Source organism: Bidens hawaiensis, unplaced genomic scaffold (assembly GCF_021521415.1).
Source record: "Bidens hawaiensis isolate Kalapana, Puna unplaced genomic scaffold, B.hawaiensis_p1.1 tig00029007_1, whole genome shotgun sequence".
Classification (NCBI taxonomy): Eukaryota; Viridiplantae; Streptophyta; class Magnoliopsida; order Asterales; family Asteraceae; genus Bidens; species Bidens hawaiensis.
In genome coordinates, this window is record NW_027494772.1 from 166,865 (window position 1) to 190,910 (window position 24,046).

Below are 24,046 nucleotides of genomic sequence, written 5' to 3' on the forward strand. Positions count from 1 at the left end.
TTAGTCTGAGAAACTGGGTATGACCTTAAACCTTACTAGTAGTAATGGCGATAATCTACATACCTATGATGGAGGTTGATGTTTGCTTTAGAGTTTTGCTTGAGGCAAAGCAAAAGATAAGTGTGGGGATGTGATGGTCGGTTAATTTGTATATGTTTTAGTTTGTTTATTGTTTAGTTTTAATTGTTTATTCTAGAACTATCGATACTTCATACGTGTATTATTGGATTTCAGGTCACATGCGTTAAAGTACTCAATATGGACCTGTTGTAGCACGGAATGAAGACCCGGGATGTCTAGCACGCGAAACGAGAAGTTTAAATATTTTTGCTGGTGAGGAGACCCATCGCGATACGCGATGGGCTCCCTGAACACCCATAGCGTATCGCTATAGGGTGTTAATTATCTTTGACTTTCTGGTCCATCGCGATACGCGATGGACCATTGAAGACCCCATCGCGTATCACGATGGGGAGTGCAGACGGGATTTTTGGTTATTAACATATTTTTCATCACAAGAAACCCTAACTTGGTTTTTGAAGAAGAGAGGCGATTTCCAGCAGCTTCAATAGGCGATTCCACTATCATAGCTTGTGTCAAGACCTTCTACATGATCCATATCATCCGTATCGAAGACTTGATGATGTCTAGGCTCGGCTAATCTCCTAGAATCGCACCCGGGATGTATAGTTTGTAACTCTTTACAGTTTTCTCTTGTGATTAAGAATACTCATGTTTTGATTATTGATTATTGATATATGATTATTGATGTTTAGTATTTCTGTGTGTTCGGTCGGTTTAGGTTTACGTTGGTCTGAACGATCTGTTACCAGTTGCTAGATAATTAGTCATATAACTGTTTGGTTAGATTGAATACGATAAAACGTGCAATTACCCTTAACTGAGTCACACTGGCAAGGACTGTTTGATAACCAGTGCCGTGTGTAAAGTAATTGTTGGCGTCTAAGGTTTTGTCTGGTTGATCAGTTTTCAGTTAATCGTTGATAATCAATCTGTTAGGTTGCATGAGATACTGTTTGGTTGCTTACTTGAATTCCCGGTTGTGATTTGTTTTGTTAATTGTTTACAAATCGCTTGTTCGTTCGTTGCTTAGTTCTTTTAATTCAAACTATTGCTTGTGTGATCAGCACTAAAACCAGTTACTTCATAATTATAAATTTGTTACACGAATTGCATTGACCATATACTCCTTGTGATACGATACCCTACTTGCTCTATCTGTTAGAATAATTAGGTTTTTGATTGACTCAAACGACGGTTATCAAATTCCAAAGTGTATGTCCAACATTAGCACGTTATAAGAGAAATTTCTTGATTCAACCACTCGTTATTGATTTTTAAATGACCGATTTCATCTTTCAAATTATTTCTCTAACATGGTAATGGTACTCCAATATACTAATGTGTTCATAATAGATTTATATTTATTATTTTTTTTTTATAATTAACTTATTTGTTCATATTTGTTAATGTTTAGTAATTAAAAAAAAAACTTTGGGTTAGTGGTGATAATTTTTTTTACGGCATCACCACTTTGGTGGGGAATGGTCAGAATGTTTTCTTTTTTAGGAGACCCGGGTTCAATTCCTTACTTATGTGCGTGCTTTTAAATATGAGCAGCACCAATGTAATTAAGGGATTTGAACTCAGGTAATCGGGATAACAAGTGTTATAATAATTTGGAAGACACTGTTGCCACTGCGACATATTTCTTTAAAAAAAATATTAACTTTAACGATGTCAATGCCAAAAATTCTTAGGTGTAGCTCGGGTTAGCGATTATTTATATAGCACATAATTATTTCTATGGGTGATAGGTGACACGCGACTTCTTATTAGGGATTTAGGGGTCCATCCATGCACACAAGCTACTTATATCTTAATATGTTTATGTGCGTATAATTTATAATGTATATGTGTATATGTATATGTATGTAATTTGTAGTCACTATCAAATTATCTTTAATAATAAAATACACACCACTTTATAACAAAATGTTGGTAGAAAAATACGAAAAGCAAAAAATCTTACAATATATTTGTGTATCTACGACTAAAGAATTATGTCTCAATCCATGTCTTTGTCTACGACGTGGAGGGAGTGATTCCTAGGTATCATACGTAGCCATCCTCTTTATCGCCAGTTTTTATTTATTTTTTAAATTCATTTCATACCAATCATTAATTTTTATCAAAAACATATGTAATTTCAAATCAATTATCAAAAATATATGATGTTTACTTTTTATTTAGTGCATGCATGGCTGTAAATCTTCCCTCCAATTAATTGTTAAGCGGTGCCCTCATCGACTGTGGCGAAGCTTAGACATAAATGTCCGCGCGGGGGGTGGGGACTCAAAATGTGTTTAATAATTCATAAACGAGGGAGGGGGTGCTTAAATTTTTGGCAAAAAACGGGTAATTTTATACTACGTATAAAAATTTTCGAATGAAAAACGACTAAATTTACACTGTTGCGCGAAAAAACAGGGGGCCGGGGCCACCCCTGGCCCTCAATATCCTTCGCCATTGCCCATCGACTAGTCGCTGATTAATCGGTTATTATTTAGCTAATATAGGTCAAAATTTTTGGTATGCTATATGTTGATTTGAAAAAATACATATAAATTTCAACTCGATTAATCACTGTTAATCGCTAGTCCTACCCCATAGCCTAACTAGCGCCTACCGATTTATTCAACATTGCTTATATGTGAATTATTATGCACAGGTGAGTTATAAAATTTGTTAATTGGATAAAGGTTGATAGTTTAGTAGATCTACAAACTTAAGGTCTTGTATTTATAGTTGTATCAGTGTTTTTTTATGACTTAAAATATTAGTAAATAAAATATCTTTTTAAATATGTAAATAAAATTTATTATATTTGTTTACAAACATATAATTTGGTTATGTTATTGTGGTTATCATGATATCATATTAATTCGCAGCTATAATTTATGATTACCGAAATATAATACATGGAATTTTTATTACCAACAAGATCATTTATTAATTTTCAGTTCGAACGTGTGAGATAATTAACTTCTATATGTTTTGAGTTTCTCTTAGGGCCGGGATGAGGAATAACAACGATCATTATCAGTTCGAACGTGTGAGATAATTAACGTCAAGGGCGAAGGTTCCTTAGGGCCTGGGGTGGCCCCGGCCCTCCTGTTTTTTTACGCAGTAGTATAAATTTACCCGTTTTCGTCCGAAATTTTTTATACGTAGTGTAAATTTAGCCGTTTTCGGCCGAAATCTTTTATACGTAATGTAAAATTTAGCCGTTTTCGGCAGAAACTTATTATTCGTAGTGTAAAATTTAGCCATTTTCAGGCGAAATTTTTTACAGGTAGTGTAAATCTAGCCGTTTTCGGCCGAAAGTTTAAACCCGGCTCCCTTTGTTTGTGAAATTTTGTATACATTTTGAGTTCGGCCCCCCGGTGTCTTAGTCCAAGCTTCTCCACTGATTAACGTCTATATGTTTAAAACATTTCAAAGTGAATTAATACTAAATAGTAGCATATGAAAGCTAAGTTGCTTGTTTAAGCTCATCATGTAAGGATATATTTTACTTGCAAACTAGTTTAAAAAAGAGAGATATCTTTAGAAATTATGCATTTGTCTTGATTAATAACCTTCTTCCCTTCACAACCTATCCCACGAGCATTGGCATATATATATACTTGTTGAAGAAAATCCCTGTATTTGACACACATTTGAGATTGACATTTGTTTCAGTCAACACTAGAACATCTAGCCAGGTTCTACTAAACTATCAACCTTTATCCAATTAACAAATATAACACAAAATGGTAAGATGGTTTTATATAACCAAGTTACATATTAAATATACATCGATCATATGCTATATCAGATCTACTTCAAAGTTTAAGCTGGGATCGATTCACTTTGCGAAAAGATCAAAGGGGTTCCCACAGGCAATTCCCAAACAAGATTGGATCACTTCTAGCAGGATTGAACTAGAACACGCGAGCAGATATGAGCTATTACTAAGAAATTTTGCTTTTTTGTATGTTATTTGTGTACCACTAACTAGTTTATGGATGATTGCTCTTAGAGTAGTCAGTCTGGCCTTGAACCTACATGCATAGGTTATGTGCCAGTAGCCACACGGTAATACATAGGATGCAAGAGATATCCGGAATAAGCGCAACAAAAATCCATAGACTACCTGATTAACACCAATGAGTAAAATCTCCTTGTGCTTTAGGACCAATTCGATGGAATTGTTTGATCTTAAAGGGGATCTTCTGAACGTCCAGTCCATATTAATTGCGAAGGATAATCTCCATATAGGATCAGCCCGAGTAGATTGCATTTTACGGCCAGATGCAAGGAAGACAACGCCAATGAATCAACTTGTGGCAAAATATGGTGATTGAAAGGATGGCAAAAATCAATTGGTGCAAAACAATGTGAAACTTTTTCGGGCCTAAAATTCATGGAAAACCTTGTGTGATCGAAAGGAAGACGATGAAGATGAATCAATTGATGAAGCCTCAATATCAAACAACACGCGACAGAATAAGGAAGATAGTGATTATGTTGTTTATACGAGTCCTATATTTTATTTCAAATGGATTATGGTGTTTTAGTTCATAATTGCGTATTTTCTTGTTGGCTGTGTCATTAATTTTGTTCATGGTGTTTAAATTCATAATTGTGTATTTTCTGTTGACTGTTTGTTTGTTCATATTCACTGAAACAGAATTCAGATGCTTTTGATACCTTATTCTATGCATGATACATTGTGTTGAGTCGAATTCTTTTTTTTTATTATGTTTATATGTAACTAAGCTTATTTTTCTATGCAAGTAAAAATTTTATGTGAGTTTTATAGAACCAAAGAAACAATTTCATGCTTCGATATTCTTTTTGGCATATTTGAGTTTTCTCTTGCAGTTGTCATAGCAGTATTGGTACCATACCGTTACCATATCAAATGAAACTGAACTAATATATACCAATTGAATTGCACATGTGTCCCGCTGCAACGCACATGTTTAAGTATGCTAGTTATATTGTACATATTGAAATTACAAAAACATTACATGAAATGAGCAGATTACAAAGTATGCGCTAGTCTAATTATCTGTTAAGTTTAGACGTACGTTCTAAAGTCAATGACACACACGATGATGATTATTACATGACACTAAATTATTATGGAAATATGGAGAATGAAAAAACAAATTTAAATCCTTATCTTTGTATTAATAATTTAGTATTTTTTTTTAAATTGTATTTCTTGCGTATATATTCATTTGTAGATTAGTATATAGATAAACTAATTATTGCTCGTTACAAAAATAGACGCATAATCATTAAAAGATAACACACCAGTATAGTATATTCAGTAAAAAAATTAATTATCATGATAATGAATTGAAGGTGATCAGGTGGTCCTTTAAACACATATGGGCACCTAAAACAAGAAGCCACAATATTTAGATATCATCTTATCACTTGTACTGCTTGTTTCTGTATCACCCATCAATCCATCATTACCATACAAACCATTTACAGATTCTGTTTTTTTCATGAAAGTTACTAAATATACTGAAGAGGTAGGTCCCAGCAGAGCCCAGTTGGACCCGCAAGACTCACCTTGAAGAGGAACGTCTGCGCAGAAACCAACTGGATCCGCATGACCAACCATGCTCAGAGACGTGACGTCCTTACGCGCAGTACGCAAGCTGGTCCCGCAGGAAATGCCTCCCAATGGTGAAGGACTCCGCCTGTCCCCGCAGCCTCGGATACAAGCCATCAGGGAAGGCCACCCGCGCAGCAAGGCTACACGCACAAGGCACTTAGCTCTCAATCACTCAGTGTCACCTGAAGGAATGAGCGAAGCCGGGAACAATCCCGCACAAGGGCGGGAGGGGGAATACTCCCGCCCAAGTAAGCCAGTCCGTACGATACGGGAAGATCTTCTGTACTGTACCTGACGAGGTATGGGAAAAAGATCTTACTAAAGATACGACAGCTTATTGACCACAGTATGGCGAGCAGCATGCTCCTGTACTGTGTCACTATTAGCCGCTGCCTACTCACCAACTACTGCCATACCACGTGCGTAGCCGGCAGTGGGTGGAAAAGGAATAGTACACAGCAGGCCTGGTCACTATCAGCCGCTGCCTACCCACCAACTACCAGCAGGGCACGTGCGTAGGCCACTGTTGGTGGAACAGGAACACTGTTGCAGCCGGCCACACCTCCTTGGAAACCTACCTTCGGCTATAAATACCACAAATGGTATGATCAACATATCTTATCTTATATCATCATATATACCTGATATCTGCTCTAGCAATCTCTTAATATACACTTATATTTAAAGAGCAATCTAGTCTGATTCTCACGCCGGAGGGTGGTCACAAGGAGGAACCCCCCCCCCCCCCCTTCTCAGTGACAAGCTCACGGTGTCTGTTTTGCAGGTTATCAGAAGAACCATCTTCTCAGGGTCTAACCCCTCGTGGGAAACATCTAACCCCCATGTTACCAGTAATCTGCCCGGGGTCCGGTTAGTGTTTCTTCATATACAAATATGATTGTTCATGAAATATTGTTCATATCAAGGTTGTAACCTTGATTATTTGAATTCGAATATATGTATATAATGCAATGTTACGCGTGGCTTTGAAAAGAAATCGTGATCAAGATAGCAATTCCAAAACGAGCGTAAGATGTATGTATTTTTATTACTAAATTAAAATCAATAATCTATGATATAGTGGTCTAATGATATGGCGTTTGTCTTACAAAATGTGATCCGAGTTCAAAAATTATGAATCAATATAATCACATATAAATTAACAATACACATGATTCTCCTTGTTCTTACATTTCATTTGATTCTCATTTAAACTTTTCTATATGCATATATATATATATAGGGGAAGGTTAACGTACAAATGAAATTAACGTGCTAAACATGAGAATCAAATAGAGTAATTATATATATAAGTAGAGTAAGTATGTAATTACATCATAGAATAATTACATAATTACGCTATGATAATTACTCTACTTGTATATAAAATTACTCTATTTGATTCTCATGTTTAGCATGATAATTTCATTTGTATTTGATCCAAACCCTATATATATATATATATATATATATATGTTTTTGTTTTTTCTTTCACCAGCCAATTAACGAAATTGCATTAAAACAAAGGAAACTAGCAACAAAATTATAAAACCAAACAAATTACAACAAGAAACCAACGACTAAAACTAAAATGTACAATAGATCAAATGCACCCGTTACAAGTAAACCAGCCCTGAAACATCCTCCCAAAGGAGCGTAAGGTAGGGATGTGAGAAACCATGTGCGATCGATTGCTATCACGGATCTAATCTATTGATATAAGATACGATTAGAATACGTTAACTATGTGTACTGTGTGTGTTGAGAGAGTATTTGGACAGAGTAACGAGGCTCAATTGATAATAATAAACTTTGTAAATTAAACGATAAGTTACAACGGATATATAGAAGATGACCTCACTCATAAACGTGTATCAACAGGATGTCCAAGCTGCTCGACGCTAGCTCCAAAAATGCCCGTACGATTTTTGCTCGGTTTGTAAATGACCAAATCGGCTTGGTTCGGTTTGTAAAGGAGTCAAGCACGAGCAAAGGTACGCTTGGTTACTTTGGTTCGGTTGGATAGAATTAATTTAATTTATCTTCTCCCTCGCTTCAAGTTTTAAGGTAACTAAGAGTTTGTTTACAAGTACATTATACTAGAATTCAAACTTGTTTTTTTATAAAAAATTTGCAAGCTATTAGAAGTTTGTCTAAAAGCTACTTATTTGTTTCAGGTTCGTCATATCCAACTTAAAACCCTTTCTTATAAAAATATTAAAGTGAAAACATAACTAATGCCTAGAAATTTGCTCTTTGCTCGTTGCTCGTTCAAAAACTGGTTGGGAAATGCTCATTTGAGTTTGGCTCGGTTCGTAAATGAGCCGGGCAATGCTCGGAAAATGCGCTCTCAATTTTGACTCATTTTGTAAATGAGCCGATCGGACAACACTATGATTGTGTATCAATATATTTATTAATGTACGTAAATTAGTTAATAAGATAAATAATAAACAATAAACAAGCCGAGTTTGAGCTTTAAAAGTCAAGCTCGACTTAAGCCAATTACGGGCTCAAGCTCTAGTAAGTTAAACAAACCTAGCTTGAGCATAAATAGGCTTAACCCGTTACTATAATTCATATACGCATACATTGATTTTCGAGTTTAAGATCAGCATTAATTATTAATTCTTTTAAACAACAATGTAATCTACTCCTATTAACGCTACACCAATGTCTATATATCTTGGGCCAACTTAGGGCCGGCTCCGAGAAGGCGAAAATTGTTTTGGACCAAAAGCGAAAAAAAATTTTTGCCTTAAGTAAAAGGAACATTTTGTGGGGTTTAAACAACTTAATTTTAGATGGGCTTACTTGATTATGATGTGAGTTGTGTAAAAAACTTTTTTTATAAAAATAAGATTAGAACCCATGAACTTTTGTTTTGGTTATATGTCATACTCATTTGTCACTAGACCAAGCTGGTGATTATGTAATTGTGTTTAAACATTAATTATACATATTTTTTTTCCATAAAAGTACATATAAATTTTTTTTTTAAATTTTGGGCCTCGCAGGGTGTCGGGCCTGTGGTCGTCGACTACCTTGTCATACCCTATAGCCGGCCTTGTCATACCCTATAGCCGGCCCTGGGCGGACTCACCATATATGCTAACACCGTAGTCACTTCACTCACTTGATTACAGTGATTTTTCGTTGCATAGCAAAGCTATAGGTAACGTTTTTTTTATTATTGACTACCATCGACCTTTAACACAAAGATCATCTTCTAACATACAAAGATACAATTGGTTTATTTATTATTAAAAATATATATACAGCCTTTAGAAGATAAAGCTCAGACAGTACAGAAAAAACATAAAAAAAAGGTAAATAAATGTCCCTTGCAGAAAACTCATGAAATGGTGTATCATGTGACGTTTTATCACAATGATACCTGTGTGTGTGGCTCCAACTTTATCTTGTCAATATATAATGTTTTGTCTTGATGTTTCATCTGGCACAGAATTAGCATTTTGCAGATAGGGTTTTTTAATATATATTAGGGTTGTGTGGCATCTTTTTTGCCTTTAAACTTCATCATTGGTTGATATGAAACACACACTACAAAACACCTAAAAAACACACATCTATATACATATATATAACTTATATCTATGTGTTCATTTTTCCTGAACTCATTTTTCTTTTGAGTATTTCAATCAACATAGATCATGACTTCGATTTACTTAGATTCATCGTCTAATGATCGGTATCATGAACACCAATTCTTTAGCACTGGTGATCAACACCATGATCACCAGTTTTTGAACCCTAATTCGCAAGATTCATCGTCTTCGAACTCTCTCACTTGCCATCTTTTCTTTAACCCTATTACTACCCATGATCAAGATGAGGTTTTTAATAAAGATCTATCACTTCCATCACAAAATGAGGTAATCAAAATGGGTTGTATATTATTTGATGAAATAAAAAAAGGGTTTTCTTGGCTTTTTGTATAATTCCCAAATCAAGAATCTTTTTATTCAATCTATTTTGATCATTTCTTTGTTCAAATCAAGAAAGTTTTTCTTGGCTTTTTATGCGGTAACTAGATAAAGATCGAATCTTTTTAGTTTAATGTTTGTTTGTATTTATCTTTTGATCGATCATTTGTTTTTTTTGCTCAATGTAGGATGATAGATTCGGATCACGGGCATATGATGTTGATCGTGTCGAGAACCAAGACGAGAGAGGCCTAAGCGCGAACGATGAACTTAAATTTTCTTTATGGAAGAGGGAAACTTATGATCATGTGAATGATGAAAACCAACTGAAGTGGATGTCTTCCAAGATGAGAGTAATGCTTAAGATGAAGAAAACAGATCCATCAAAAAGTAATACTTTACGATCACCCGTAAAAGAACTAAAGCTTGAAGATCATCATGATCATCAAGAACCAACATCATCACCAATGGATGAGACTGTCCACTCAAACACTTCAAACAACATCCCAATTAGGGTTTGTTCTGATTGCAATACAACCAAGACTCCTCTATGGAGAAGCGGACCTCAAGGTCCTAAGGTATATTTCACTACTAAACAAATGAGTATCAACAGAAAATGATAACGATGAATGATCAGAGAGATCATTGTCACCTTTATTGTTAATTAAACCATAACCTAATTTTTCATGATATGCTTTTATAGTCACTATGCAATGCATGTGGAATCCGTCAGCGTAAAGCCAGGAAGGCGATGGCAATGGCGGCGGCAGCAGCGGAAAGCAGTGAAAATGGTTTCATTGATAAACCAACCTCATTAAAAGCTACAAAAATTTTGCATAAGGATTATAAGAAACTAAACAATGGGAATTTGACAAAGTTCAAGAAAAAACAATGCTTGAAGCAAAGAAACACAATTAATCCATTGCCAAGAAAGAATTGTGTTGAAGAATTCTTAGTGAGCTTAAGCAAAAATTTGGCATTTCATTGTGTGTTTCCACAAGATGAGAAGGAAGCTGCAATCCTACTCATGGCACTCTCTTGTGGCTATGTCCACCAATAGCCACACTTCCTATAATTATTATAATTTTTCTTTTAGTGTTTTTTTTTTGTTTAATTTCATATTGCAAGTGACATAGCTATTGAGAATTTTAATAAGTTTTTTGGATTTAGATAAGATAGGATTTTGTTAGAAAGTAGTTGTGTGCTAAGACTTTGAGTGATTTGAAAATAATTATTCCAAAGGTGGAATTTATACTAAATTATATGTCCTTCAATTAAATAGTGTGTAAACCATATGTTTTGTAAGATTATGACAATAAAATTATGGATGGATGAATTTATTTATTTATTTAATGTAATGTTAAAATTAGCTTCATTTGGTTATATTTCTTGTACAAGAGTACGTTTGATACTTTTAAAGTTGTATATGAAAAATATTTACGACAAAATTTGGATTGATTCAGACGTGACAAATGATGAAACAAACCTCTATCCTCTCTTTCCATGTATAGAAATATTGTGTATTGTTTGTAGTAAACCAATTTAAAATCAACACACTTTTTATTTTGTTATAATTTGTTTCACAATATTTACTACCCGTAGGAAACAAATATCATGCATATGAACGGGTAATTCATGTTAAAAGCATACAATATTAACAAAAGTAGTAGGGTACCCCCCCCCCCCCAAATATATATATATAGAGAGAGAGAGAGTGTGTGTGTCACTTGTTACAATTGTGTAAGCCATTATTTACTTTTCCCGCTTCTTTTTCTTCACTTAATATACGACTTTGTTTCCTACTTGATCAATGTTGTCATATCTATACTCCATAACTAAACACCGCCTTATGAAGTATTGTTTGGCTAGTCTCCTACATATGGTCATTTAATTAAATAGCTTTGGGTGTTTGTGCTAGCTTCAAACACCTAGAAATGGCATAGACAAGTTTCAATCTATTAGGCTGTGTGTAATGGGTGAGAAGTGGAGGGTGAGGAGGGCGATTTTGGCTTGGAACACCGCCCCCCGGGCGATAGAGGGGGCGATGAGGTTTACTCGCCTGCTTTTGGTTATTATTATTATTATTATTATTATTATTATTATTATTATTATTATTATTATATGTGTATGTGTGATATATATATATATATATATATGTGTGTGTGGGGGGGTTACAACACTATTACACCCCTAAAACAAAAACTCATCATTTGCTGATGGAGCGTCACATGGCGCAAGTCGTTTCATTTTACAGCATCTCCACTACACATAGTGTTATTGTTCTTATTTTCAGGGATGTAGTTTCTATGACAAAATTAAATACCATGCTAATGGCTATGTTGAAGACGTAAAGAAAAAATTGTAGCTTGTGAGGATACACAAAAAGCTGGTTTGACTACCATGAAACTTTATCCATTGTTGTGAAAATGAATATTGTTTGTAGTTTGGTTGTTGATACCACTAAATTAAAATGGCATGTTTTTCTTCTCCTACTTAAGTTTTTAAACTTCATAAATGATATGGTCTCAAACAGGCTTCCAGACAAGCAGGGGCGGATTTATATAGCAATTGGGTGGTTCTCCGGAACCACCCGAGTTCCAAAATAATAGTGTATTGATATATAGAAAATGCTAGAGGAACCACCTTATAAATTAGAAAGGAACCATCTAATTGACAATTCAAGCGTTGGAGTAGTTGGTAATTTGCTAGTTTTGTAAACAGAAGGTCGCGGGTTCGATTCCCTGTAGAAACAAATTTTAGAACATTTTTCGTTTATTATTCAACCTTATATAAACACACACTTATACAGTAGTAGCTACTCTTCCTAGAATTATTTCACTCTAAAGGTAAGTTTATATTCATTTATTAAATGTTCAATTGTTCTTCAAGTAGTAAACCGTCAAAAATAAATTTGTTAGTTTTTATGTTTTTATAAAAAAAATTATCATATTTTTATTATATAATGAACTTTGCCTGAATCATCGAACCGAACCGAAATTTTTTATACCCGACTCTATGAAATTGAAACATCAAATAGTAGTGCACCACCTAAAAAAAATTCATGGATCCGCCACTGCAGACAAGTGGTACGAGAAGCTTTTTAATGCTCTAGAATCAAGATGGTATGTTTGTTCTTCTAACGATCATTCTTATTTTCTAATATCATGGGTGATTTAATTGTCCATCTTACATTTATGTGGAAGACATCCGGGAACAAGATGAAGAAATCTAATATTTAAAATATTTTCTACACAGTTTTCATTTAAAGATTTGGGAAGTCTAATTTTTTTTTTTTGGATGTTGAGGTTTTATATGAACCTAATGGTATCATTTTGAATCAATGAAAGGAGATCAATATTAATGAACCATCATCTGTTAATTGTACTCTTCGTGCTCATCTTCGAATTCGAGCTAATGAATGTTTGATATTTAATGATCATTTAAGTTTGGCGTGTAAACTCAGTTACCTAACTCGTACCCGTCCAGATTTGTCATTTGCAATGTAATACAGTCTTAACAAATTTATGCAAGACCCAAGATTGCAACACATGGTGTTTCTTACTTAGCTGAAGTCGAGTACAGATCTCTTCATCGTGTAATACCGGCTAATACACCTCCTCTCTTAACTCAATGTTTCTAATGGCACACCAATTCTTTTGATTTTTTAAGGCAGACAAAAGTTTTACTTCCGTTTTTTTTTAATGACCAACAAAGTATATTTTTCATAAATAACAGTTAGCACGGTATTAGCTGCAAAAATGTCTAATCTTGCATTGAACAACAAGACTGACCTTCCCAAACAAAATCCATCCAATACACATAACTAATCAATTACATTAATCTCAACCATTTTGTACTAATCTTCACCCACAAAAAATCTTGCTTTTATTTCACCGATCACGAAACTCGAACAAGCATACTTCCTATCGAACACCACCTCGTCCTTGTTCTCCAAATACACTAAATCATTGTTAATAAATGCATCGCATGGAAAGCCTTAGCCTGTTCTTTAAGTAAAAACGAATATTTATATGATTCAAGAAAATTATGTGTTGAAAATGCGTAAATTGTCGAGACCTTGCACCAAGTTGAAATAATGCTCCAAACTGATTGAGCATATTGGCACGATTCGAGTAAGTGTTCCACCAATTCCACTTCTTCTTCACAAATTGGGCACACTATCGGTGCTACCACCACACTTCGTTTGGCCAGTGAATAAAACTGATATCCTTTCCGCCTCTGTTCTCCATGCTTTAAAACAAAATTTTTTATGTAAATTAACCGGCAGTCACCACCTTCTACTAACCAGACATGTTGGGGGTCATCAGTATTTTACTCTAGGGCTGGCAATTCGTGTCTTGACAAGTTAGAAACAACGCGCTTAACACAATCATCAAAATGAATACGACTCATTAACTACTTTATATGTCTTGACTATAAGACAGTTTTAAGTTTCATGTACTAATAAGAGAAAATGATATAATCTAGCCTACTAAATTCAATTTCAATTTTTTAATAAAATAAAAAAAATCACATACCACATTTTTTCAATTAACAGGTTTTATCGGGTCTTAAACAGGTTCCCAATGGTCAGCCTTACGTAACTCGACCATACCCATATGGTTGTCCACTCTAAACCAGTCCCATACCATGCATAACTCACCAGAATACTACTTTCGGCTTTAATTTAATTTAAAGAAATGTCACTAACATTTAGAAGTAGAGGTGCACAAATTGGGTTTTTCTAATACCCGGTTCCGGATATGAACGAGTATTGGAAAATCAGGCGTTGGCCATATCTGGTTCGGGTTTGGGTTTGAGTATCGTTTTTAAAAACAATACCCTAGTCATCGAGTTCGGGTCAGGTATAGAACCGGTATTTAAATACTCTATTTTTGAGTATTGAAAAAACCCTATTTTGAGGTATAGATTAGGTTTTTTTAAAGGTCTGCACTTTTTTGGCATTTTTTGAGTAATTTTCATGTATTTTCAAGTAATTTCATGTATAGTTCGAGAACTGAAATGCATACCCTATCGGTATGGTCTGGTATGGGTTTGGGTGATATAAATCCGGTTATAAAAAAATCCGGTTTAAGATTTTTTTTCTTGTCCGGGTTTGGATTTTTTTTTTGTCTGATTTCGAGTACGGGTTTTGGTACTGAAATGCATACCCTATCCGTACCCTACGGGTAGGATCGGATACAGGTTCGGATAGTAAAAAACCCAATTCCAGGGTGTTTTTTCTGATCCAGTTCCAGGTTCAGTTATTTGTGTGTAGAGGTGCACAATTCGGGTTTTTCAAATACCCGGGTTCGGGTATGACCGGGTATTGGTAATAACCGGGTCGGGTTTGGGTATGTCTCTAAAAACCATACCCTATGCATCAGGTTCTGGTCGGGTATATAACCGGGTATTCAAAAACCGAGTATTTAATACCCTACTTTCGGGTATTAAAATAAACCCTATTTTAGGGTTTTTTTGGGCTTTTTTCCGGGTATTTTTCGGGTATAGATTGGATTTTTTAAAAGTTTGCACTTTTTAGAGGTATTTTTAGGGTATACATCGGGTATTTGAAATACCCGGTTTCGGTTATTGGAAAAACCCGATTCTGGGTATGGAACCGGTTCGGGTTTTCGGGTATTATCAGGTACAAATCGGGTCAGGTTCGGGTTTTAGTACCGAAATGCGTACCCTGTCCGTACCCTACGGGTAGGGTCCGGTCGGGTACGGGTTCGGGTATTAAAAGAACCGGTTCCAGGTTTTTATTTCGGGTTCGGGTTTTTTGTGCACCTCTATTTGGGTGCCTCATAATTTTATAAATATGGGCCCAATCCAACATTTAAGGCCTCTATAGATACCGGAATCGAGGATTACAAAAACCCGATTTATACACTTCTAAATTGTGAACGTATTATTATTAATTTATTTGGGCCGGATTAAGCCCATCGTAGATAATAATAATAATAATAATAATAATAATAATAATAATAATAATAATAATAATAATAATATTAGTATTACTGTAAAGTCGTGGTGGCCGCCGACGAAAGCAAGCAACCGTCGCCGTAAATGGAAGGAGTTCCGCCGCAAGCGCCAAAGGAATCATTGGTTAGAGGGTTTAAATTCGTGTGGCGTATTCTTCTTATTTCCAATCTTGCCCTTGGAGGTAGGTAGAAATGTATTATTATTATATCCACCTGTCACACACACACACTAACTGTGTATATGATATTATATATAACTTACCTTGAATTGATATTGTTTGATGTGATTTGAGTAAGTTATAGGTAGAATTTGATTTCTGTTTAATGTTAAAATAGTTTGATGGTGATCAGAAGAAATAAACTTGGGGCATAAGTTTTTTAGCATATTGTTGGTAGAAGATTTAATGTACTTCAGTTGGTAGTTAAGTGAGTCGGTGGGGCTGTTTACGAGTCGAGCCAGGGTGGTTTCGAGCTCGAAATTAAATGAGGCAGCTCAGCTAGGCTCGAGCTTGATTTTGAGGTTAAACGAGCCTAATATGGCCCGAGCCAAGCTTGGGTCGATTTTGGCTCGGTTAAAAATATGAGCCAACTCAGCTCAGGTTGTTTCAAGTAAAATTTTTTTTAACTAGTTTTATTCGAGCTTTTAACGAACGAGCCACGAGCTTTCTGAACAGCCCTAAGTGACTGAAATTGATCCAACTGTCTAAAGTAGGGGTCTCAACAAGAACTTTTTGAACAGCCTTGAACTTGAATAGGCTCGAGCTTGGCTTGTTTTGACTTACCAGAGCTCAAGCTTGAGCTCGGCTTGTTTCGAGTTCTTTTTCCAAAGCTCGAGCTCGGCTTGTTTTGACTTACCAGAGCTCAAGCTCGGCTTGTTTCAAGTTCTTTTTCCAAAGCTCGAGCTCGGCTCGTAAGTTTTTTTCATGCTCGAGCTCAGCTAAGGCTCAGTTTGTTTATTATCTGTTAACTAATATATATATATATATATATACGTTTTTTGTTATTTTTATATATTTTGAGAAAATCTTTAAACGAGCAAAATCCTGGCTTGAGCTCTGCTGTGCAGTTTGAAGTTGATACATAGAATCCAAAAGACGTAAAGCTTATAAATGCACGAAGCTGGTTAAGGTTCGACGAGCCTGAACGAGCTTTCAATAGAATGCTCAAGCTTGGGCTTGATGACTAAACGAGTTTTATTTAAGGCTCGACTCACTTCGAGATTTTTATCGACCCGAGCTTGTGAGCGGCTCGTTTGCACCCCTAAAACCAAACACTCAGGTTCATGGTTTAGTTGTTAACGGTTTAACCATTATTATTAATTTAAGTATAATCACCGAGTTCAAGTTAGCTGGTGATAGGTAGTTAATTGCAAGCTTCTTTAGAGAGTTAGAAGCTTTAATCTGACATTGTACCTGTCATATTATATACAAAGTTTTCGCTTATATAGTTGGTATCTAATAATACTCTTGTTTGAACATATTTAGCATAATTAGAAAATATTTTGTAATCATAAGATATATTAGTTTTTCCGCTGTCTCTATGATCCTATGCATATTCAATGAGTACCTATTGTTTGAACTATGATACATAAGATGGACTTAGGAGTGCAAATGAGCCGAGCCCGAGCTCGACTTGTTTAACTTACACAGAGCTCGGGCTCGAGATCGGCTCGTTTCGAGCTCTATTTTCAAAGCTGGAGCTCGGCTCCTAAATGGATTTTGAAGCTTGAGCTCGGCTTGGGCTCGGCTCGTTTACTATTTATCAATTATTTTTTATAATTATAATTATTTTATAGATTTTTTTCTATTACAATTTTATGTATAAAATAATATATATTATTTAGTTATTTTTATTTATTTTTTCATAACATTATATATATATATTAATTAATTGTTATTAAATATATATTTTAAAAAAATTATATAAATGGCAGGCTCGTTTAGGCTCACGAGCCGGCTCGAGCTCGATAAGTGAAGCTCGGGCTTGGGCTTGTTTATTATTTGAGCTTATTTTTATGCTTGGGCTCGGGCTCGATTAAGCTCGGCTCAATCGAGCTTTTTAATGAGCTGATCTCGAGTAGCTCGTGAGCAGCTCGGCTCATTTGCACCCCTAAAGATGGTTATGTAATTACATAACCGCCCCTCTTTCTCTCTCCCACTGCAGTCGGTAGAAACACAACATTTAAGTGTATATGTCGTTCTTGCAGTTCTTTACTTACAACTGGTATTGTATAATATTTTAGATTCTAATGTTTATCGCTTTGTTTGCAAGATTTGGTTTCATTTAGTATTTCTTTTTAGGTTAGTAGAATGATATACCGATAAATTTAAGGATTCTACTTACATAATCTTAAAACTTTCATAATCTTGATAGTTATCGCCTTATGGGAATAGAAAGTTATATATTAAGGATTCTTTTAATAATAGGAGTAGAAAGTTATTATTGAACAAAAACTTACACCAAACAGTATAAGCGTAACTGGTCAAGCAGTTCAAAATTTTTCTGTATCAACCAGAACTAGGGGTGTGCGTGGTGCGGTTCGATGCGCTTTTTCGTTAAATCCGAACCGAAAACCAAAACTTCGGTTTTTGGAGTATTTGAAACCGTTCGGTTTCGGTCTTTTCGGTTTTCATTTTGGTTTTTGGTTCGGTTTCGGTTTTTTCGGTTTTTACCATTTGATCTTGAAAATTATAGGTCAAAAGAAAGTTTTCAAAAAATAATTAATTTAGGTATATATAGTTTGTTAATTGTAAAATTCTAATAAACGTTTTACCAAAAATATTTGAGTTACATGTTTATTAAATTCTTATAAATTACTTAATATAAAATAAAAAATAACGAAAATTTAGGAATTCAGTTCGGTTCGATTTTTTCGGTTTTTATTACATGCAAACCAAAACCAAACCGTTAGTTCGGTTTTTACAAAAACATAAAACCAAACCGTCGGTTTTTGTTTCGTTTCGGTTTTTTCGGTTTGAATTTTTTGGTTCCGGATTGGTTTTTTCGGTTTCTTGCACACCCCTAACCCGAACCCCTTTGGCCCGTTACCTGACTTGACTATTTTCTATCTCTAGATAGGACCAAATTAATTTTTTTTTTGTTTTGCAGCATACATATTTACCAGACCAGGAAGGAAAGATGCAGCAAGAAAAGATAAGAAACAAACTGAAGTAACTGAGCTGTCATCTGCTTCTGTCGATATTCCCGATCTTGAAAAACCTGCCATTAGCCCTAGTCAAGAGCCGGAGCCAGAGCCAGCTCCCGAAAGTCAATGGTCAAAACCGTTCAAGTGGTAGTTAAGAATAGATAGAAAATCCTGAAACTTTATTGTCACAAAGACAAATGTGTTGATAATAAGAAAAATAGATTCGCTTAGAGCAACAAATCTTCAATCCTTTTGTACGGTTTTTCTTTCTGTTTAATGGTTCTTGTTCAGGTATACGAGTCATATTGAGGAACAGAGAGACGAGAACGAACGTTGGTTTATATTTTTGGTGGAAATCAATGGTTCTGGTTAGGGTTGCATTCTTTTTGTTTTATTATTTTTGCATTTTGGTCTTAATTCTGTTGATGTGGTTTTTTTAATTTTGAAAGGCCTCATTGCTTGCATGTTGTGTATCATTTTTCTGTTTTTATGGACTCTGAACGACAGTACAACACAAAATGACAGAATCTGGAAGAGTATTCATGTCCGGACAGTTTCGTTGTTTTACACCAAACCATGAATACCTTGTTCTCAGTGTTTCCTAGAACTGCCACCTTAAGTGGTGTAATGCTTCCACCAACCAATAAGATTTTTGCTTTCTAAGTGGGCGGTTTAGACTTGAGTTTCTCTACTAGCGGTTACCATAATTGTATTCGGTTCATATTCTCCCCTACAAGTAATACCGAGTATATGAAAAAGAAAATCCGCCCTTTGACAAGTCAGAATATTAGTCATAATTTCAACCATCATGACATAATCGATCCACAAATCCGGAAATGAAACTAAGTTTGATAGTGTGTGACCGGATCTATACCCACACCAAACATGTTACTTTTATGAAACTTAACATTTGGCTCTAATAATAAAAAAATGCGTAATCCTTAAAAAATTTGAAAATTTTTGGGCGATCCATCACTTAAAAATAACGTTTCACGTCTTGGTTTATTTCAGTAAAGTTATGGGTGTGGATTTAGTTTCAAATTCTTGACATTTATATGTTATTTACTTACAATATTTGTAATAAATCTTATGTTTTATTTATCAAGTGTGTAAATCTAACAAAAGTCATGTGTTAGAAAACCGGACATGAGGGCGTAATGCTAAAATTGTTAGTTGTATATTAGTAATGAAATAATAATTTTGTAATAATATTGTTATTTGTACATTAGTAATAAAATAATACTTTTGTTTTTTGAACGACCAACAAAATTGTATTGAACTAGCAAGACGCTAGAAACAACAACAATACAAGCCACCAAGTCGAAAACAAAAAAACGCCACCCGAAAACAGCACCAAGACAAAACACCCGCACCGACCCCACCCTAAATACAACCATTAAACCCGAAAAGACGAAAACTACATCAATCCTTCTAAGAGAGACCATATTTTTTTTGCTTTGTTCTTTACCCACAGGATATTCAACATCTTTATCTCTTCTAACAAATTTGAGACTTGAATCGGGGTCCCAAAATAAACTGACGCATTTCTCCTTTTCCATAAACATCAAACTGCTATTAAACAAACCGTATGAAACACTTTAGCTTTATCCTTTTTAAAATGTCAAAAATAATACTTTTTGTAATAATAAATACTTAAAAGCTAAACTTTTTCATGTAAAACACCTCATGATTGTTTAATGAAAATCAAAAAGGCCAAATAAGTATGTCACACAATTTAAACTTTTTCCATAAACATACATCATCTTAAATTCTCTTTGACTAACAATAGATCATGTTACCAAACTTAATATAGAAACAAAAAATAAAAAATATATATATAAATATCCAATTCCAAGTGTCACCCATTCTACTACTCATCAGATGTATACATTTTAACCACAAACACACCAATCAGCCACATTTATTGGATCTCAAATCTCCCGAATATTCCGATCATCAATCATCATTCTTGAAACCCAATTCATCTTCTTCCCCCAAATTCAACAATCATTTGCAGGTTTAATCCAATTTCCCCACAAACCCACCTCACAAAACCCCTAATCTCCAATACCCATATCTCAAAATCTTCAATTTCCTCTTTTTAATTTTTTTTTAATTCTTTTGTAATTTTTTTTATAATTTTTCAGTCAAACCCAATTCATCTTCTTCCTCAAAATTCAATAATCATTTGCAGGTTTAATCCAATTTCCTCACAAATCCCCTAATCTCCAATACCCAGATCTTAAAATTTTTAATTTCCACATTTTTTTATAATTTTTCAGTCAAACCCAATTCATCTTCTTCCTCAAAATTCTATAATCATTTGCAGGTTTAATCCAATTTCCTCACAAACGCACCACACAAATCACCTAATCTTAGATACCCATATCTCAAAATCTTCAGAATCTCTTTTTTTTTTAAAAAAAAAAAAAAAAACTTTTTATTATACTTTTTCAGTCAAACCCATTTATCTTCTTCCTCAAAATTCAACAATCATTTGCAGGTTTAATCCAATTTCTTCACAAACCCACTTCACAAATCCCTTAATCTCAAATACCCAGATCACAAAATCTTCAATTTATTCTATTTTCACATTTTTTTTAATTTTTTTTTTTAATTTTTTTAATGGGTTTAGATTCAGTCAAACCCTCGCCGGCGCCGGCGGAATCTCAGTCGGACCAATCCACTTTACTCCTCCCATTCGACACCGAAACCACCACCACCACCAACCCCACCGGCCCAAAACCCTCCGCCGCCGTCGCCGCCGCCGTCTTCCTCTTCACCACCATCCTCTCCGCTGCCGCCGCCGTCGCATTAGCCGTCTTATTCTTCTCCGCCGTCAAAACCACCGCCCACCACCGCCTCACCACCACCCTCGAACTCACCCGCCCACTCGCCAAACTCGCCCGCCCAGCCGTGATCCTAATTTCATCCGACGGGTTTCGGTTCGGGTACCAGTTCAAAACCCTAACCCCCAATATTAACAAATTGATTAACAGCGGAACCGAAGCCCGAACCGGGTTGATCCCGGTTTTTCCCACATTAACTTTCCCGAATCATTACTCGATCGCCACCGGATTATACCCCGCGTACCACGGAATCGTTAATAATAAGTTTCTTGACCCTTACACAAATGAAACATTCACAATGAGTAGTCATGAACCCAAATGGTGGTTAGGCGAACCGATTTGGGAAACCATATCGAACCACGGGTTAAAAGCCGCCACCTATTTTTGGCCTGGGTCGGAGGTTCAAAAGGGTTCGTGGGATTGCCCGGATAAGTATTGCGTTCCGTATAACGAGTCGGTCCCGTTTGAAGAACGGGTCGATACGGTTTTGGGATATTTTGATTTACCGGGTAATGAGATTCCGGTTTTTATGACGTTGTATTTTGAGGACCCGGATCATCAGGGCCACATGGTGGGCCCTGATGATCCACAAGTGACTGAAGCGGTTGGTAGGATCGATGAATTGGTTGGGCGGTTAATAAACGGTTTGGAAAAACGCGGTGTGTTTGATGATGTTAGTATTATTTTGGTTAGTGATCATGGAATGGTGGGTACTTGTGATCAGAAGTTGATATTTTTAGATGATTTAGCTTCTTGGATCAAGATTCCTAAGGAATGGGTACAATATTACACGCCCGTGTTATCGATCCGGCCGCCTTCAGACCAGTCGGTTTCAGATATCGTAGCGAAGATGAACGAGGGTTTGGCGTCCGGGAAAGTAAAAAACGGGGATAAGTTGAAAGTTTATAGAAAAGAAGACCTTCCCGAACGGTTGCATTACTCGGATAGTGATAGGATCACACCGATTATAGGGTTAGTCGACGAAGGGTTTAAGGTGGAACAAAAGGACTCCAAGAGTAAGGAGTGTGGGGGTGCACACGGGTATGATAACGAGTTTTTCTCGATGAGGACGGTATTTGTCGGGCATGGTCCGAGGTTCGGTAGAGGTCGAAAAGTGCCATCTTTTGAGAATGTTGAAATATATAACTTGATTACTTCAATTCTTGGCATAAATGGTGCTGCTAATAATGGTTCATCAGATTTTGCAAAGAGTGTGCTTTTGCCTCATCATTGATGAAGATCCATTTTATGTCTTGTTTTTGGTTTAGGTTGATAAATAATGGTGTTTGTTTCTAAGATGTGTTGTGTTGAAACTTGAATGTGAGTGGTTTAAACATATACTTTGACAACACTTTGTACCATATTATTATCTTTTTGTTGTGTATGTGTAGCAATAAGGTATACTAAAAATATGTGTGTGACATGTGTTATTGTCCTTTACAACAAACACTAGATGTTATAAAAAAAATTAACAAATTGTGTCTTAAATTTATAGGCACGGTTTTATATGCTGACGCTAACACTATGCAATAAAATAAAATCTGACACCATAATCACGTGAAACGAAAATATTTGACACCGTGACTAAAAGTTTAAGACACCATGTGTTAATTTCGGTTTTTCCAACTTTTAGACAATTTCTTTTTAGCATAACACAACCGATCTTATTCATTCTCATTGTATTACCAAGTGCTATTAAACTTGTACAAAAACGTGATATTCGGTTGCAACAAGATTTTCTTAACAAACTAACTAGTAAGAAAAGTTGAATCATTAAGAAATGTAGTTGTGAAGCCCAACTGGATACAGTGCATGGTTCCAAACTCGGGTATTTGATTGAGATTACCGATACTCATTCCGAACTCGTCACTGACAACACAACTTATATGTTCATCAGTGCAATCAAATGCTTATTGTCAATTATTATTATTATTATTATTATCACAATTCTCAATCAAATGCTTATTGTCAATTATTATTATTATCACAATTCTCAAACTTGATAAGGTGACCATAAATCTAAAACTTTTTTCATATAAAAGTTAATAATGTTGAGAGTGGGATTTGAACCCACGCCCTTTCGGACCAGAACCTTAATCTGGCGCCTTAGACCAACTGGCCATCTCAACTTTTGTTAAGTTTGTTGAAAATTCTGATTAATATCATCTCTTTTATATCTCTAGTTAAATCAGTTAAAAGGTGAAATAAAGGTGTTCTTGTTTCTAAAAAAATAAAAATTGTTAGATGACATCTAACCCAATAAAAAAATGATTTAAGATTGTATATTCCTGAACCTTGTTTCTAGCAATATCATCATCAATTGTTCTTGAGGTGTTCTTGACATAACATGTGATTTTGAAACAAAAGGTAATTTAAGATTGTATAATCCTGAATCTTGTTTCTAGTAATATATATATCAT

At 35.2% G+C, this 24,046-nt stretch overlaps 2 protein-coding genes and 1 non-coding gene across 3 annotated transcripts; 2 read left to right on the top strand and 1 right to left on the bottom strand.

Moving 5' to 3' along the window:
- Window positions 1-9,024: 9,024 nt before the first annotated feature.
- On the top strand, window positions 9,025-10,928 carry LOC143578051 (uncharacterized). The gene is made up of 3 exons (XM_077061727.1): window positions 9,025-9,597; window positions 9,837-10,226; window positions 10,352-10,928. The coding sequence occupies exons 1-3, from the start codon at window positions 9,376-9,378 to the stop codon at window positions 10,706-10,708; spliced, it is 969 nt and encodes a 322-aa protein (XP_076917842.1). The 5' UTR covers window positions 9,025-9,375; the 3' UTR covers window positions 10,709-10,928.
- A 10,027-nt stretch (window positions 10,929-20,955) lies between these two features.
- LOC143578046 (uncharacterized) lies at window positions 20,956-23,024 on the top strand. The gene is made up of 2 exons (XM_077061724.1): window positions 20,956-20,971; window positions 21,281-23,024. The coding sequence occupies exon 2, from the start codon at window positions 21,403-21,405 to the stop codon at window positions 22,858-22,860; it is 1,458 nt and encodes a 485-aa protein (XP_076917839.1). The 5' UTR covers window positions 20,956-20,971; window positions 21,281-21,402; the 3' UTR covers window positions 22,861-23,024.
- Window positions 23,025-23,675: 651 nt separating this feature from the next.
- Window positions 23,676-23,755, bottom strand: TRNAL-AAG (transfer RNA leucine (anticodon AAG)). The gene has a single exon. It is a non-coding gene; the product is annotated as a tRNA-Leu (tRNA).
- Window positions 23,756-24,046: the final 291 nt, after the last annotated feature.